General features: G+C 45.6%; 1 protein-coding gene across 2 annotated transcripts in view; it reads left to right on the plus strand.

Annotated features, from left to right (window-relative positions):
• Nucleotides 1–601: 601 nt before the first annotated feature.
• Nucleotides 602–13,581, plus strand: part of ABHD12 (abhydrolase domain containing 12, lysophospholipase) — a 37,524-nt gene continuing 24,544 nt past the window's right edge. The window contains exon 1 of one of the 2 annotated variants that reach the window (XM_082302552.1): nt 602–770. In XM_082302552.1, the coding sequence (XP_082158678.1) occupies nt 613–770 (158 nt within the window). In that variant the 5' untranslated portion in view covers nt 602–612. Of the gene's footprint in view, nt 771–10,422; nt 10,486–13,581 lie in introns of those variants that run through there. The other variant, XM_082302553.1, reaches the window with a different exon arrangement.

Below are 13,581 nucleotides of genomic sequence, written 5' to 3' on the forward strand. Positions count from 1 at the left end.
GCCTGTGTGCCTCTTTAGCCGTAAGTCAGATGAGGACGTGCCTTCCAGTGTGGTATCATAACCCTTCTGTGCCATCAAACAGCTTCGTCCCTGTCCTGCTCCCACTGCCGATTGTATCAAAAGGCCGGCTCTGACTCTCCCCGCATCCCCGGACCAGCCGTGCCGTTTCCCCGTGCCCACATCTGTACTGCCGCTTAGCCCCGGTCTCACAGCCCTTCCAAACGCCTGCAGACCAAGTGCGGGGCTCTTTCATGGGCATACACAGCTCCCGCCCTGGGCAGGGCCGCCCCCGCCCGGCACCGAGCGGCGCCGGGGCCGCGGGGCCCCGCCCCGGCCCACAGCGAAATGGCGGCGGGGCCGCTGCCCGCAGTAGAGATGGCGCCGCGGCCGCTCCGAGGCGCTGGCGGGCGGGCCGGCTCCGGAGGCGGGGATTGGCGGGGGCGGTGGGGGGGCGGGGCGAGGGGCGGCCCGGAGGCGGGGATTGGTGGGCGCGCCGGCGGGGCGGGGCGCGGGGCGGGGCCGGGCAGGGCCGGGCAGGGCGCGCGGCGAGTGAGCGCGGCCCCGCTCCGCTGCCGCCGTCTCCGCCGCCGCCGCTGCCGCCCCCGCCCCGGCATGAGGAAACGCAACGAGTCGGTCACGGTGGAGCATGAGCGCGCCGCCGCCGCTGCCGCCGCTGTGCCCGGGCCCCTCGACAAGGGCTGCAGCCTGAGGCGAAGCCTGCGCCTGCCTGCCTCCGCCGCTGCCGAGGGCATGAAGCGACCGCTGGGCAGGTGAGCGCCGCCGTCCCTCCGCCGGGCTTTGTTATCCCCCTGCCACCGTCTGCTTGTTCCCGGCGAGGGCATCGGGAGCTGCCGGGGAGCGGAGCGGCAGCGGGGCGGTGTTTTGCGAGCAGAGGGGAAGGGCCGCTGCCGCCGCCCCCCCGGCCGAGGAGCCCGCGGGACGGACAGGTACTCGGGCCGGGGATGTTCCCCACCTCAGCCCTGCTTCCTTGGCTTTCCCTGTGCTCCAGCCGAGCAGCTGCCGGCCCCGCGGTACCTTCAGTTCTCGGTTAGAGAGCGGGGCGGTAGCGGGACCGGCGGATCCAGCCCTGGCCAGCAAAGGATGGGAGGGTTTGGTGTTCGTACCTGGGCGCTGCTGCGTCCAGCCCCCTTTGGTACAGGCAGGCGTTCTCCCGAAAAAAAAAAAATGGCTAGCAAGGAATCCTTCCATCAGAGAGCGTATGTGGAGCAGCAGGGCCCTGCAGGTAGGATGTCTGCGTTTTCGGAAGAAGCTGGTGGCTGTCAAAGTGATCTCTTTTCCATAAATGAGTCAGATTTAGGGGTCAGTAGGAGAAGCTGACATGACTCCCTTGGAAGGAGTTTAGCTGTGGCTTTTTGCCAGCTATGTTAACGTTTTAAACGTTTTGTGCGTATTTATAATGGGGAAATGTTTGTGTACTTTTCTAAAAAGACTGTAACAATAGAAGGTACTTATCACCTGGACCCTTAATCGTGCAAGATTTTGGGGGAATGCAATACACGATGAAGACTTACCTCCCTGGCCCTCTGCAATTCTGATCAGAGTCAAGATACAACCTTTCAGTGTCACCTAAACCGGTATAGTGGTGGCCTTTGTGTTTTGAAAGTGTGAAGAATATGTAATGATCAAAATAGCTATGTGGTTTGGGTAGCTGCAACCAAATTGCTGTGCTTCAGCAATACAGCAGCCGGATTTTTTTTTTAAAAAAAAGGTGCTTATCAGTGCATTTCTAGTAAATGAGCTATTGTGGATGTTTCTCTGCTGAATTTTCTGAGATTTTTTCTGTTCTCATAAACCAAATTAACATTTGAAAAGAGCTGTAGGTACTTGTCATGCTCAAAGACAGAGACTTTGAAATGGGATTTCTTTTATTGGGTAATAGCTATTTAATTTTGTGCCCTGGAGGTAGACCTTCGGGATGCTGTCACTGCTCTGTACATGTTATGACAAGCTTTTGGTAATTGAAAATGGCGCTGGGTTCATCTCTCAGTTTCCATGACTGTGCAGTGGATCAAACTGTGACAGTGCTCTGCTTTTATAACATTTAAAAATTTGACATGTCTATTCTGTTTGTCCAAGTGGATGTCTTCTAGACCAGTGGCACTCGAATGATGGCTTGCTGTCTTCTTCAGCATTATGAATGGCACTCAAGTACCTTTTGCTCAAATGGAAATGCTGTGTCGGTGGTGAGCATTGAGCAAGCCCTAAGAGCACTGAGTACAGTCTGTTGGCTTGGTCTGGCAGGCAGGTGCTTTGTGGGTACCAGACACAGCACAGCTGTATTGTAAGGGCCAAGCCAAAAATAGGGAAAGCACATCCTGTCTGCGAAAAATTTTCTTGTATTTATTTCTCCATTTACACATTTAGAAATAGTTGTCAGGCAAGTTTTCCTTGTTTTTCTCCATGTTCAGCCTTGGAAGCCTGTTTCAGAAATTGCTGAAGTCCTACATGGATTCTGGCCCTTCCCCCTCTTTCTGCCCCTCCCCTCCCCCCGTTCTTTTTGGATCAGGTACTGTATTCCACACAGCAGTGTTTCTCCAATTCGTGACATTGTAGGAAAACCTTGTTTGAAGCTTGCTTTTCCTTTTCCACATTCTGAGATATCTGTATTTCCGTGACTTTTTTTTTTTTTTCCTTTTCATGCTGTCCTGTGTTGACTGCCTTTCTTACTGACTTTCAGTGGACCTTCTCTGACTTCCTCACCTTGCGAGCCTTCAGACAGTGGTTTGCAGGCAACGTTTCTCTGTCTGCCAATACCTTCCAGCAGTGTTTTTTATGGGATAACAAACGCACTGCTGAACTGTGAATCTGAGTGTGCAGGAAGGGGAGATCCAGGTGGAAGAAGGTATGATGCCCAGAGATAAGGTTCTTGTCCAGAACAATCAGCCTGAGTCGGGTCAGGCAGCCTTCTAGCTCCATGTCCCACCTTTGGTGGACAGCAGGGAGTGTTTAAGGAAGAACACGAGGGTATGTGTACAGTGACCTCCCTTGGGGAGGCCAACAAGTTGCTGTCAGACCATCTAGATCCTAGTATTTTAATATTCAAGGTCATGCTATTATTGCGGCATTCTTTATACTGCTGGAAATAAAAGTACTGTTTGATTGTTGTTTTCAATGGGTTTTTACATCAGTTTCACTCCGCAGCTTGCCGAAGCTGTAAGGTGAAAATTCAGCTGCAAGGTTGCTGGGATGGTGGAGGTGGCATAATATCTGAAACTGGAGATTTTTACCACAGTAGACTATTTTTAGCATGCTCCTTGATGAAATAGTTAAAATCAACGCTTGAATGCTGTGTTAAAGGGGAAGTGGGGCTGTCTGCATGTCATGCTGCTGTTCTACAGCCTCTGCAGACTTGGAGAAGCAGCATGTATGTTTGGCTTTATCGTGTGGGTTTCCTTCTCTTATTTGTAAACGATACAAGCCACTGGCTAGAAAGGCACACCAATCCCCAGTAGCGTGGAGTGGCTGCGTAGTTCTGCAGCCAAGGGCTGCTCATGTGGCGTATTCCATGGGTCAGGAGCACGGGGTGGGGGGACTGCAGAGGCAGCTGTGTCTGTAACTGCAGCAGTGACCAGGAGACTGTGGAGCAGCAGCAGAGCTGGTGTGTGCCCTTCTCCAGCACAGCTTTTCCTGCTCACGTCCAGCTCCTCAGCAAAGGCTAAATAGCACCTTAAGTGATGTTTATAGAATACAGTGCTGGCTTACCACTGGCAGCAGCTTGCTCTTGCAGCAGTATTTTTGAATTTTACCAGCACTGCGTTTGCCCCTCAGTTTTTGTTCAGTCATACCATCACAATGTGCTCATTCATCCAGGAGCTGAAACTCATTCTAAAGAGGTGGCTGTGCGTTTTGACTGGCAACTACTCTGTTAGAGAAAGTGTGTGCATGTGCTTCTAAGTGTAATGGAGATGGATATTTGATAAATAAGATTTATATGGCTTCAGCTAGTGCATAGTGTAGTCAGTGTGGCTTTTCTTAAGTGGTTTACAACCAGAAATGAACAAATATAGGTATTTCCATTTTCTTCCATAGAAAGCAGTAAAATCTAATGTGATGGTTACTTAAGTGCTTTGCAAGTTGCTCCTTTAAAAGTGCGTGAATGATTTCCTTTTTAAAGGAGCTGTGCTGTCTGAAATTATTACATGCAATAATGCCATAAATAAAGAAGTAATATGCAGTGCTTGCTTTTCCTGGTATGTGTGCTTTGTGTGGATGGCCGTTCCTCTAATATTTCTGTTGTGAGGCATCTTCCAGGTGACAGTGTTGGAAGTGCTAGATGGATATTAATGAAGCATGGTGTTTTGGGTACTTGCTGTGACTTGTTTTTGTGGTTGGTGGCTGTAATGTTCTGAGGAAATATGTTTGAGCAGCCATAGATCTGGAAAACCTTCATGTGGGAGTGCAGAGAATAGAGAAAATCAAATGAGCTTAATAGTGGCATTGATACCAGAGCAAATTCTCCTATCTCATTTCTGCTGAAGCCTGATCCTGGTGATAAAAGGTCACATGCATGTTACCCTTCACTTCTGCGACCTCATCATTATCTGATGCTCATTTAGTCCCAATCAGTATTCAGACTATAGACGTGAAGTGTGAATTTTGCCATTCTCAATTCTCCTACAAACAGTTGTTTGCTACAAATGTTAAAACTTGTTTCTGTTTCTCTCCATGCTGTGGAGCAGTGAAGCGCTTGGGATCATCCATGTGTGTGAACTGCATTCTTTGATGCTTTCGTGCTCTGCTTTGCTGGAGAAGCCGCTGTCCCTCAGGCTCCCTTCAGTTGTCCCTGGTACCTTTGCTCCTAGAGACCCCCGGCTGCTGGCACAAGTCCCTGCAAGGGGTGTTTTTGGGACCCTCCCGCTGGCTGTCCAGCCTGTGTGTGTCCCACAAGCTGGATAGTTTTGGACTGACCCTACAATTTGGTGTAGTTTCAGTATCACTGCAGCCACCCTTGTTTGTTGTGTGCAGCTTTCTCGGTGCTTTCTCTGGAGAGGCAGAAGGTTGCTTTTACAGTACCGCTTCCTGGGTATTTTATGAAAATGCAGGGAGGTGCTGAAGGCAAGAGGCTGCAACAGCCTGCTCGTGCCTTCCCCTCTGATGCAGCAGAATTTCCCTGGAACAGTGAGTGTGCTCAGGCATGTCAAATCCGATGTGTGGTGACCCTCGGTGCCATCCTGCCCCAGCAGCTGAAATGCTTCATGCCTTCCCATGTCTCTTTGGACTTAACCAGTGGTATCTTTCCTCTGATGGAGAACTTGGCCATCTCCATTTTCTGCCCCTGTGTCCTCTCAGTGCCCCATCCTTATATCTCTAGATCTAGCCCCCTTTCTCCTGGTGTTACTTTTTTAGAAGCCTTTGCTGAGTCTTTTATGATTGTTCCAGTCTGTTCCATTGTAGCAGAGATGACAAATACTTGAGTTGTTCCCCTGCAAGTGTTCATCAATATATTTAAGGATTTTTTTTCCTCAAGTGAGTTTTGTGCTATTGTCTCTCTTAATTGCCATCTTCAGGTTAAACCAGTTACTTGTCAGTACTTTGAAAAGAGGAAAGGAGCTGCCTTTGTAGAGACATTTCATCAGTCATGCAGCTTTTTCACCAATTCCACCTTCCTACTGGGTAACTGCCTCTATTTCAGTTGTTCTTGAGCAGAGTTCACAAAGAAGCTGTGAAGTGGTTTCCAGTTGCTTGCCTGTGCTTTCTTTCATGGTAAATACAGGTTGAATCACAATCCCTCCTATGGGTAAAATACGTAGAAGCAGTTTGCTTTGTGTGAGGACTTTTTTTAGTATGTAGGGCTCTCTTGTTTTTTGTTGTTGGGTTTTTTGTTGGTTGGGTTTTTTTGTTGAGTTCTTTTGAAGAGCATGCCCAGTAATATTTTGCTCAGATATGTCAAAAATGGGGTTGTGTAACTTTTTCCACATGTATGTCTGCCTTTTAATTTTTTAAAAAATTTATTTAAATGGCATCATAGTAGCTCTGCCTCCTGTTTTTTCCTGTGCATTGTCAGCCATTTTGGCAGCTTATGGCTAGGGAAAGCCTCTGAGTTGCTCCCAGGCTACCTATTTGGGGCATTAGGTATTCATTCTCTGCATCATCTTCCCAGTTTGTTCATCTTTTCCAGCCATTATAATTCTCTTTCCTTGTGCTCATCTTTTCCCCACTCTTTCTCAAAGACACAGAAGTCATTCAGCAAAAATAGCAATATTCCCTGCAACGTGGAGAATTATTAGGTTTATTATTGTGGATTGTTTTAATTCTGGATTTTGTGAAGCCATCGTGTTGACATGTGGCAGTTCTGTGCCTCAGCGTGTTACTGTTAAAGCATATCTGTTTTTCACCATTTTCATCACTGACTTTGGGGTTTTTTTTGGTGTTAAATAGGTGTGGTTTACTCTCTTAAACATCCCTTGAGATTCCTAGCATCATCCTGCAGGTCTGTTTGTGTGATCTAAAATTTCTTTCCTCGGATCCAGTGTACCCATGAGCTTCTCTGGATTTCCTGTAATAGAGCACAGCATTTTTTCTGCTGCATCTGCTCTGTTGCATCTTCTAGTCTCTGAGCAGTTTTCTCAACTTCTCCATATTTCTCATGGAGAACTCTGCTCAAGCAGGCATGTTCAGGCTGGAGAGAATTTGCCCTCTGGCTTTGTGTTGGTTACGTTGAACTGATTTCATTGCAGTGCCGTATTTCTGACATCATACTTGCCCCTGGGCTCAGTTGCTCTGCTTTGATGGCTTATGTCTGAATTAATAATTACTGTGGTATTGCTAATTGCTACTACTTTATAATAATTTCTACTTGGGAACTGTTTGAATTGCCTCTGCTTGTTTGAGTTTACCTAAACTTCCCTTGGGTTTAGGTAACTCCTGGGACCAACAGGGCTTCCTAGTCACCTCTGGAGTGAAGGTGCCTGGGGAGACCAGGGTCTTCTCAGCCTTGTCACGTTCTTTTCTGTCCTTTCTGGCATGTGGTTGCTGAGACAGAAATCAAGTTCTCTGCAGACGCAGTCACAGGTCGCTGCAGTGAGTCCGTAGGTTTTCTCCTGGATGCAATGTAAATGCGTTTCTTTCTGGTGAAAACAACGTTGTGGTGTTTTCATTAAAACCAATGATGGCAACATCATTTCCTCTCCAGAATCCCCTTTCTGCTGTATGTTCAAGAGGCCTGGTGTACCCCAGCAGGACTTGTGCTGTATTTGAAGAGCACTGCCTGCTGAGTCTGGGCTCCTTTGAAAGGAGAGTGGTGCCCACTTAGGAGGCCGCAGCCAAGTTACTTTATCCTCCTAGGCCTGAAGGGTAGGTCAGATTATTTTGGTAATCATGTCAGGGTGTGAAATTAGTGAATAGGCTTCTACAGCAATTCCCCTATAAAACGTGGGGTTTTGTATGCTCGGTGGGCAGCTGTCCTGTGTCATGTTGTTGGTGTTACAGTAGCGGCTGGCTTCTGACATCGGGAGTGAGTGACTGCAAGCAAGGGAGGTTTACTAAGGATGTAACATGAGAGCACTATGTTAATGTAGCCGTGACTGAATCAGTACCGCAAGAAGATTAAAAGAAAGTGCTTCAGCTGTATTAAAAGGGTAACAGGAGACCTAGGAGACTTTAAAGCCATTAGCCTGAGGTGGAGTCTGTGCAATTTAAATTGCAAGAGTTAATTTGAAATTCAATGGAAGAAGATTTAACAGCTAAATATATATAAGTAGATCTGTCCTGTGGAAGGACACTGTAAAATGTGACAGGTTTGTCAAGATTACAGCCTGGTTGATGAAGGTATCAGCAGTAAAATTGTTTCTCCAAAGCACTTGACTTTGTACTGTAGTTTATTTTATTGACATGCCTTGCATTGCTAATGGAGAGCAGGTTATCGCTATTGAAAATTGGCTCAATGGAGGGAGAAACAACTGGGGAACTATAGTGGGATTGATGCTTGGGTTCAAGGGTGTGTGTAATTTTGTGTATCAACCATCCCAGGGATGAGTTGGCTATCAGTTACTATTGATAAAATGAGAGGAGGAGAGGGTTGATAATGGTTGATGAATGGGGAAGTCAGCAGTTTGGAGCAGATGGCCAAATAGTGAAAAGGTCACCAGGACACAAGTGTAGCTGGCAGGATGGTGGAGGAGAGAGGGTAGGGGTTGTAACTGTGGGATGGGAGTGTGACAGAATGTAAAGCTGTTGTAGGTAAGTCACCTCTGTAAGCTGTCATGTGTCCCTGAATATCCCTTATCCAGACAGTGAGGCTGCCATCTAGGCTGTGGACTTTTGCCTTGCTGGCACGCATCTCTGTCTTTCTCTCTCTCTCTCTCTCTCTAAGAAGTTGGTGAAACTAGTGCAACACTTGACTTCAGAAATCTGCCTCTTTCATATTGCAGGCAATTTAAACTTTCAAGCAGCATTTCCTAATTTTAGACTCTATCAAGTGCCTTGGTCATTCACTGAGCTAACAGGAACTGTGGCTATTTACTTTCCAAATCAAAGTATTTATTTAACCTAGATTTATTTCAAGATTGTGACTCTTACTGAGAAGTAGAGCAATAGAAAAGATTGTTAGACTAGAAAATTAACTTCTAAAACACAAACACTTGAGAACATTTGAGATAAGTCCCACAGCTGCCCTTGTTCAAAACTATCTGTCCAATTTGTACCCACTTAAAACGGTTGTTAATTCCTCTTGCAAAAGGGATTAGTGTTGAGTAATAAGGGACATAAGGTCATGTCAAGCCTCATCTCTGTTTTTACTAAAGGTGTGCAGAATAAAAGATTTCATGTGGCATAACTGAAGAAATGCCCTCTTGGAAGGGTACTCTTCAGCAGCATTGTGCAAGCTCAGAGCAGAGAACAGAAAATGCATTTACCCTGTCCAGAACCTGATTTCCCTTCCCCTGGCAGTAAAGCTTCCCCTGGGGTGGCTGTTCTGAGACAGAGGAGCCTACACAAATGAGGATGATGTAAACTGGAAAATTGGAGTCAGGACTTCCAGGTTGCAGCATCCTTGCTTGTGGAGCAAAGTGTGTTCAAGGTGTTTAAGAATTGAATAGATTTTAAGACTTCTTGGCATCCTCAGGAAGGGAAGCCTGGCACTGTTTTCTCCCTTAAAGCAGTCCTATCTCACTTTTTGTTAAGTTTTGTTTAGTTTCAGAGCAGCTTTAGGAAGCAGGAATAAAGCTGACAATACGGGTTTTGTACTGCTGAATGTGAAAACTGTGCATTGCACAGAATCATTGGAAATAGTCCATTCTCTTGTTCTTGCAAATCCAGCAGAAATGCAGTGACTGACCTTTGCTTTCACTTTCCAATAGCTTTGTGCTGTCTCTTGTAAAGGATTATTTTCCCCTTTTGAGTACCAGAGGAGGGACCATATTTGATTTTAAACTTTGGCGGGCAGATGTAGAAGTGCTGCTTAGCTCAGTTGGTCAGAGCATGGTGCTAATGACCAACCAAAGTTGTGGGTTCAATCCCTGTATGGGCCATTTGCTCCAGAGTTGGAGTCAATGATCCTTGTGGGTCCCTTCCAACTCAGGATATTCTGTGAGTTGGTTTCTTTTCCCTTCAGTTAAGTAAAAACTCCAACACCTGCTTTTCACCTTGGAGTTTGTGTTTTCTGGGTCGGCTCTTCAAGGTTTTGTAGTATTAGCAATGGCTTTGGTTTTAATTGTCAATTTTTTTTAAGCCTTTGTCATTTTGGAGTTCTTTCCTCCACAAGATGATAGCTAGAGCTGGAATCCCTGAATAAAGCACAGATGAACACAGAAACAGATTAATCTGCCTGGCTATATGCAGAAAAACCCCCTGTTCAAAGTATGTCAGGCCCAACAGCAGTTCTGTATGTGCTCATACATCTGTTCTTTAACTATGGCTGTTGTTTTATGGCCATGCACTGTTTGTTAAGCCTCCCTTTTTAAACGGGTCACAATTACAGAGGACACTGTGACTGCCAGCTGAATGTAACTGTGCTGGGCTGACAGTCAGCATATGTAATGTTTTGGCATTGTTTAATGTTCTTGTTTGCTTGTATGCTTCCAACGGGGAACAGTTGGTCTATTGTAATCAAAATGTATTGCTAACGATGTGTTCTGAATCTAAAAGGTGGCAGTATCACTGCTAACACAAAAACATTCTTTTTCTTCAGGCTTCTGAGAAGGAATGGCTTCTGATCTCTGCCAGCAAAAGTAGAGCTTTTTCAGCTGGGAAGTATAAGATGACCATTTTCATGTATTTGAAAGGAAAAATGTCCACAATACGCAAACACAAATGAATCTTTTGCCCAGGTGATTTAGATGGAAGCCAGAGCCACAGAGGCTGCTGCTGGTGGTAATTCTCAAGGCTGTGTGGCTGTCTCACAAGAACTGCTATGTGAAAAGATGATTTCATGCTTACAAAGTTGTGCCGCTTGGAAATACAGATCCGTTCCCTCACATGTATCCACGAGAACAGAGAGTGAATCTGGTTTCTTGTTCTTGCTGCAAGGTAAACACACGCATGCAAGTCTGTCAGGTTTACAGCATGTTAACAAGTGGTAGTTGGTGGTGGGGGATTTGGCTTGGCTGTACTGTGTGCTGCCTCAATTATGGTATGCATTCAGCAGGCAAGTGGCTTTAAATGCAGGTTAGGAGCTGTGGTGGAGTATTATGTGTCTGAATTAGTTCTGCTCTTGAACCTTGTGCATCTTCATACTCCTCCCCATGAAGGTGAGTGTGGCTGGGAGAAAGGAGCTTTACTGCTTCAATGAAAACCAGACTCGACTGGTCTCAAGCCTCTGTTTTTCACTTCCAGTGCTGTTTCAGTCTTTTGGTGTTTATGTTCTGTTTTTTTGTCTTTCATTAGCAGACAGCTAATTTGTTCCCCAGCTCATGGAGCAGTGAGAGGGCTGTGCCTTTAATATAAACCAGCTGTCAGCTGTGAAATGAGTGGAAAACTTAAGAATTCGGTAAACACTGTGGAGAGAATGTACTTGCCACCGCAGTTGTATCTCAATGCCAAGTTCGACTAAAATCTAATGTGGGTGACTTCAGATTTGATTAGTGTCAGCAGCATTGCTGGGGAGCTCTGGAGAAAGTACGTTCTTAGAATTTAAACAAGGGTTCGTCCTGGAAAGGTTTTAGCACAAACTATGCCGGTGTTGCAGAAGATGCATTCAGGAAAAGTCAACACCCTTAAAACCCTAATCCCCAAGCCTGCTCTTCTGTCCCAAAAGTCGATTGTTCAGTTCCCGAGGGTTTAATTATTCATTGTTTGCTACATACTTAAAATGACAGTAGCATCTGCCCTTTCCTTTTTAAAATGTAGCTTTCAGGTTACGAGTCACACTAATGCTAATACCAGTGTACCAGAGCATTGAGAAGTAACATAGTTGCTGCTTAGGCCATGCTGTCAGCATACATTTTAAATAAACTGGTGCTTATTGCCAAGTGTTCAGCCCATTCTTGTTTCCTGGTCTGTGAAACATGTAGGTTTCATGCAACTGGAATGTAAGTTATCAAGACTGATGTTCCAAGCTCCTGCCCTTCAAAGGAGGTGCCAATGCACAGTGATTTAATCAGACAAGCTGTGTTACTACTGCATTTTAGGGTGGTCAGCTTAGAGAGTGGTTGTGAAGAGGAGAGCCAAGCCATGGCACTGGGAAGGGATGGGGTGCTGAAGGGGGAGAAGTTAGATGTGCCACGTCCCTGTCCTGTGGGGTGTGTAAGTGCTTGTGTGAGCCTTCCCCTCCCTTGCTTCATTTGCTCTGCTTTTTGCAAACGTGTTCCATGGACAAAGGCCCATGCATTACCTGCAAGCTGCTCTGTTATTTCTGCTCATTAATGCTGTACACTGACTTGCCTTTCCCTCCCTTCACGGGCTTGTTTTTGTTTTTTCCTGCAGCGCTCTGAGTCCTGGCATAACCTTTGCTGGCATTTAGTGCTATTGACCGACTGATCAGCAGTGCTCTCCTCTTGCCCTGAATGCTGATGCCACATTTCCCCCACTTGATGCACCAGGATCTTGATTCTTGCAGGTCCTACCCATGATCTTTCCCTCTTCTCCAAGCTGGAACGTGGTTACGAAGGTCTCAATAATTGGAGCTTGATGGCCCCTTCTGAAAAACTCGATTAATTGAGATGCCCTCCTTTACTTCGCAGTTATATCTCTTGGAGAGACAGAGCTGAATTCTTGCAAGTGACTGGCTAGATGGCTTCCTTCTTGCTGTTTATTGTTTTAAGTTAATGCTTAATCTTGATATTAATCAGAAGTAGGCACAGAAGCAGTCTGCAAGAATCTGGGCTGTAAGAGGAGAACGAGGTGGTGAAGTGGTGGACTATGGGGGAATTTGGGAGCCTAAAGTTTCAAACCTCACCTGCATTGTGATAGTTGGAATAACACTGCCTGAAGCTCTTACCCCAGGCAAAAGGAGATGCTTTGTGGGAATAGATAGTTTGCAATAAAGGGAGGGAAAGGAATGTGTCTAAGGCAGCGGTTGTACAATCTCTGTAAGCTGATGCCATGGCTGAAAGAAAAGGTCCTGGAGGCTCCTCCTTTGCACAGGTGTTTCTACCACAGCTACTAAACCATCTCCACAAACTTACCTGTTTCAAAAGCTAATTTTATGTGGTTTTGCATGTATCTGTTACAATGCAGATACAGGGTCGGGTCTTTTCTATGATGAATTTATTTTTGTGGCCACACTAACCAGGTGCCAGCTTCAGGCTGCATAGGTCTGGAAGTGAAAGGAAGGTGGGATAATCTGCATAGTTTACTCATAGACAGCTTGTCAAATGAACTGAGGTAAATACTCTGACTGCAAGTGATGTGTGCGGGGGGGATTTTTAAAGATTATAGAAGTCCAGAAGGCCTATCTGAAAGCAGCATCAGTAGGGATTTGATGGATGTTAGATGGGGCATTTGTAATGGGAAATAAGGGGTGAGGTGCTAAAAGTGCTGGTTAGCATATAGACAAAATACTGTGGTTCTGTTTGCTGATATACAGCACTTCTCTGGAGCTGTGTAGGAAGCTGTCATGGTCTGTCTGTGATACTGGTATGAACAGAGAAATAGGTTAGTGCTTATGGTAGCTTTCTGCTGTGCTTTAGACATACAACATCCTAATCGGAAAAGAAAAAGTATTTTTTCTATAATAGTAGCAAAGAAGAATTAATTTCAGTAGCCAGTGGTGTTTTTTATTGTTAGAACTGTTTGTTAGCATTTGGCAGGCAATTCAAAGTTTTATGGGTGTATTGACATCTTGTAATTTCTGGGGTTTGAGCTTTTTCCTCTGTTGGGGCACCTTCACTTTCCATCACTGATGGTGGTGTTTAAAAAATAAGCTGTCACAATATTCTGAGATATCCAAAGGTAGGGCTTGCATGTTTGAAAGATTATAAAAAAACTCAGGTTGCTTTTCTTTTGTCTTTTAGGTTTTTTTTTTTTTATGAAAACCCAGAGGCTTTTAATCTGCTGCCTTTCCCCCACCTTATTAAGCCCATTATTCCTGTTAATTTGTCTTTTAATTAGAAGAGAAGTATCAGAACATCCCAAATTTTTGCTTTTGGATACAGTCAAACTAAGTAGGCTGGTGGGCACTGTGGA

This window comes from Coloeus monedula (assembly GCF_965178545.1).
Source record: "Coloeus monedula genome assembly, chromosome: 2".
In the NCBI taxonomy this organism is placed as follows: Eukaryota; Metazoa; Chordata; class Aves; order Passeriformes; family Corvidae; genus Coloeus; species Coloeus monedula.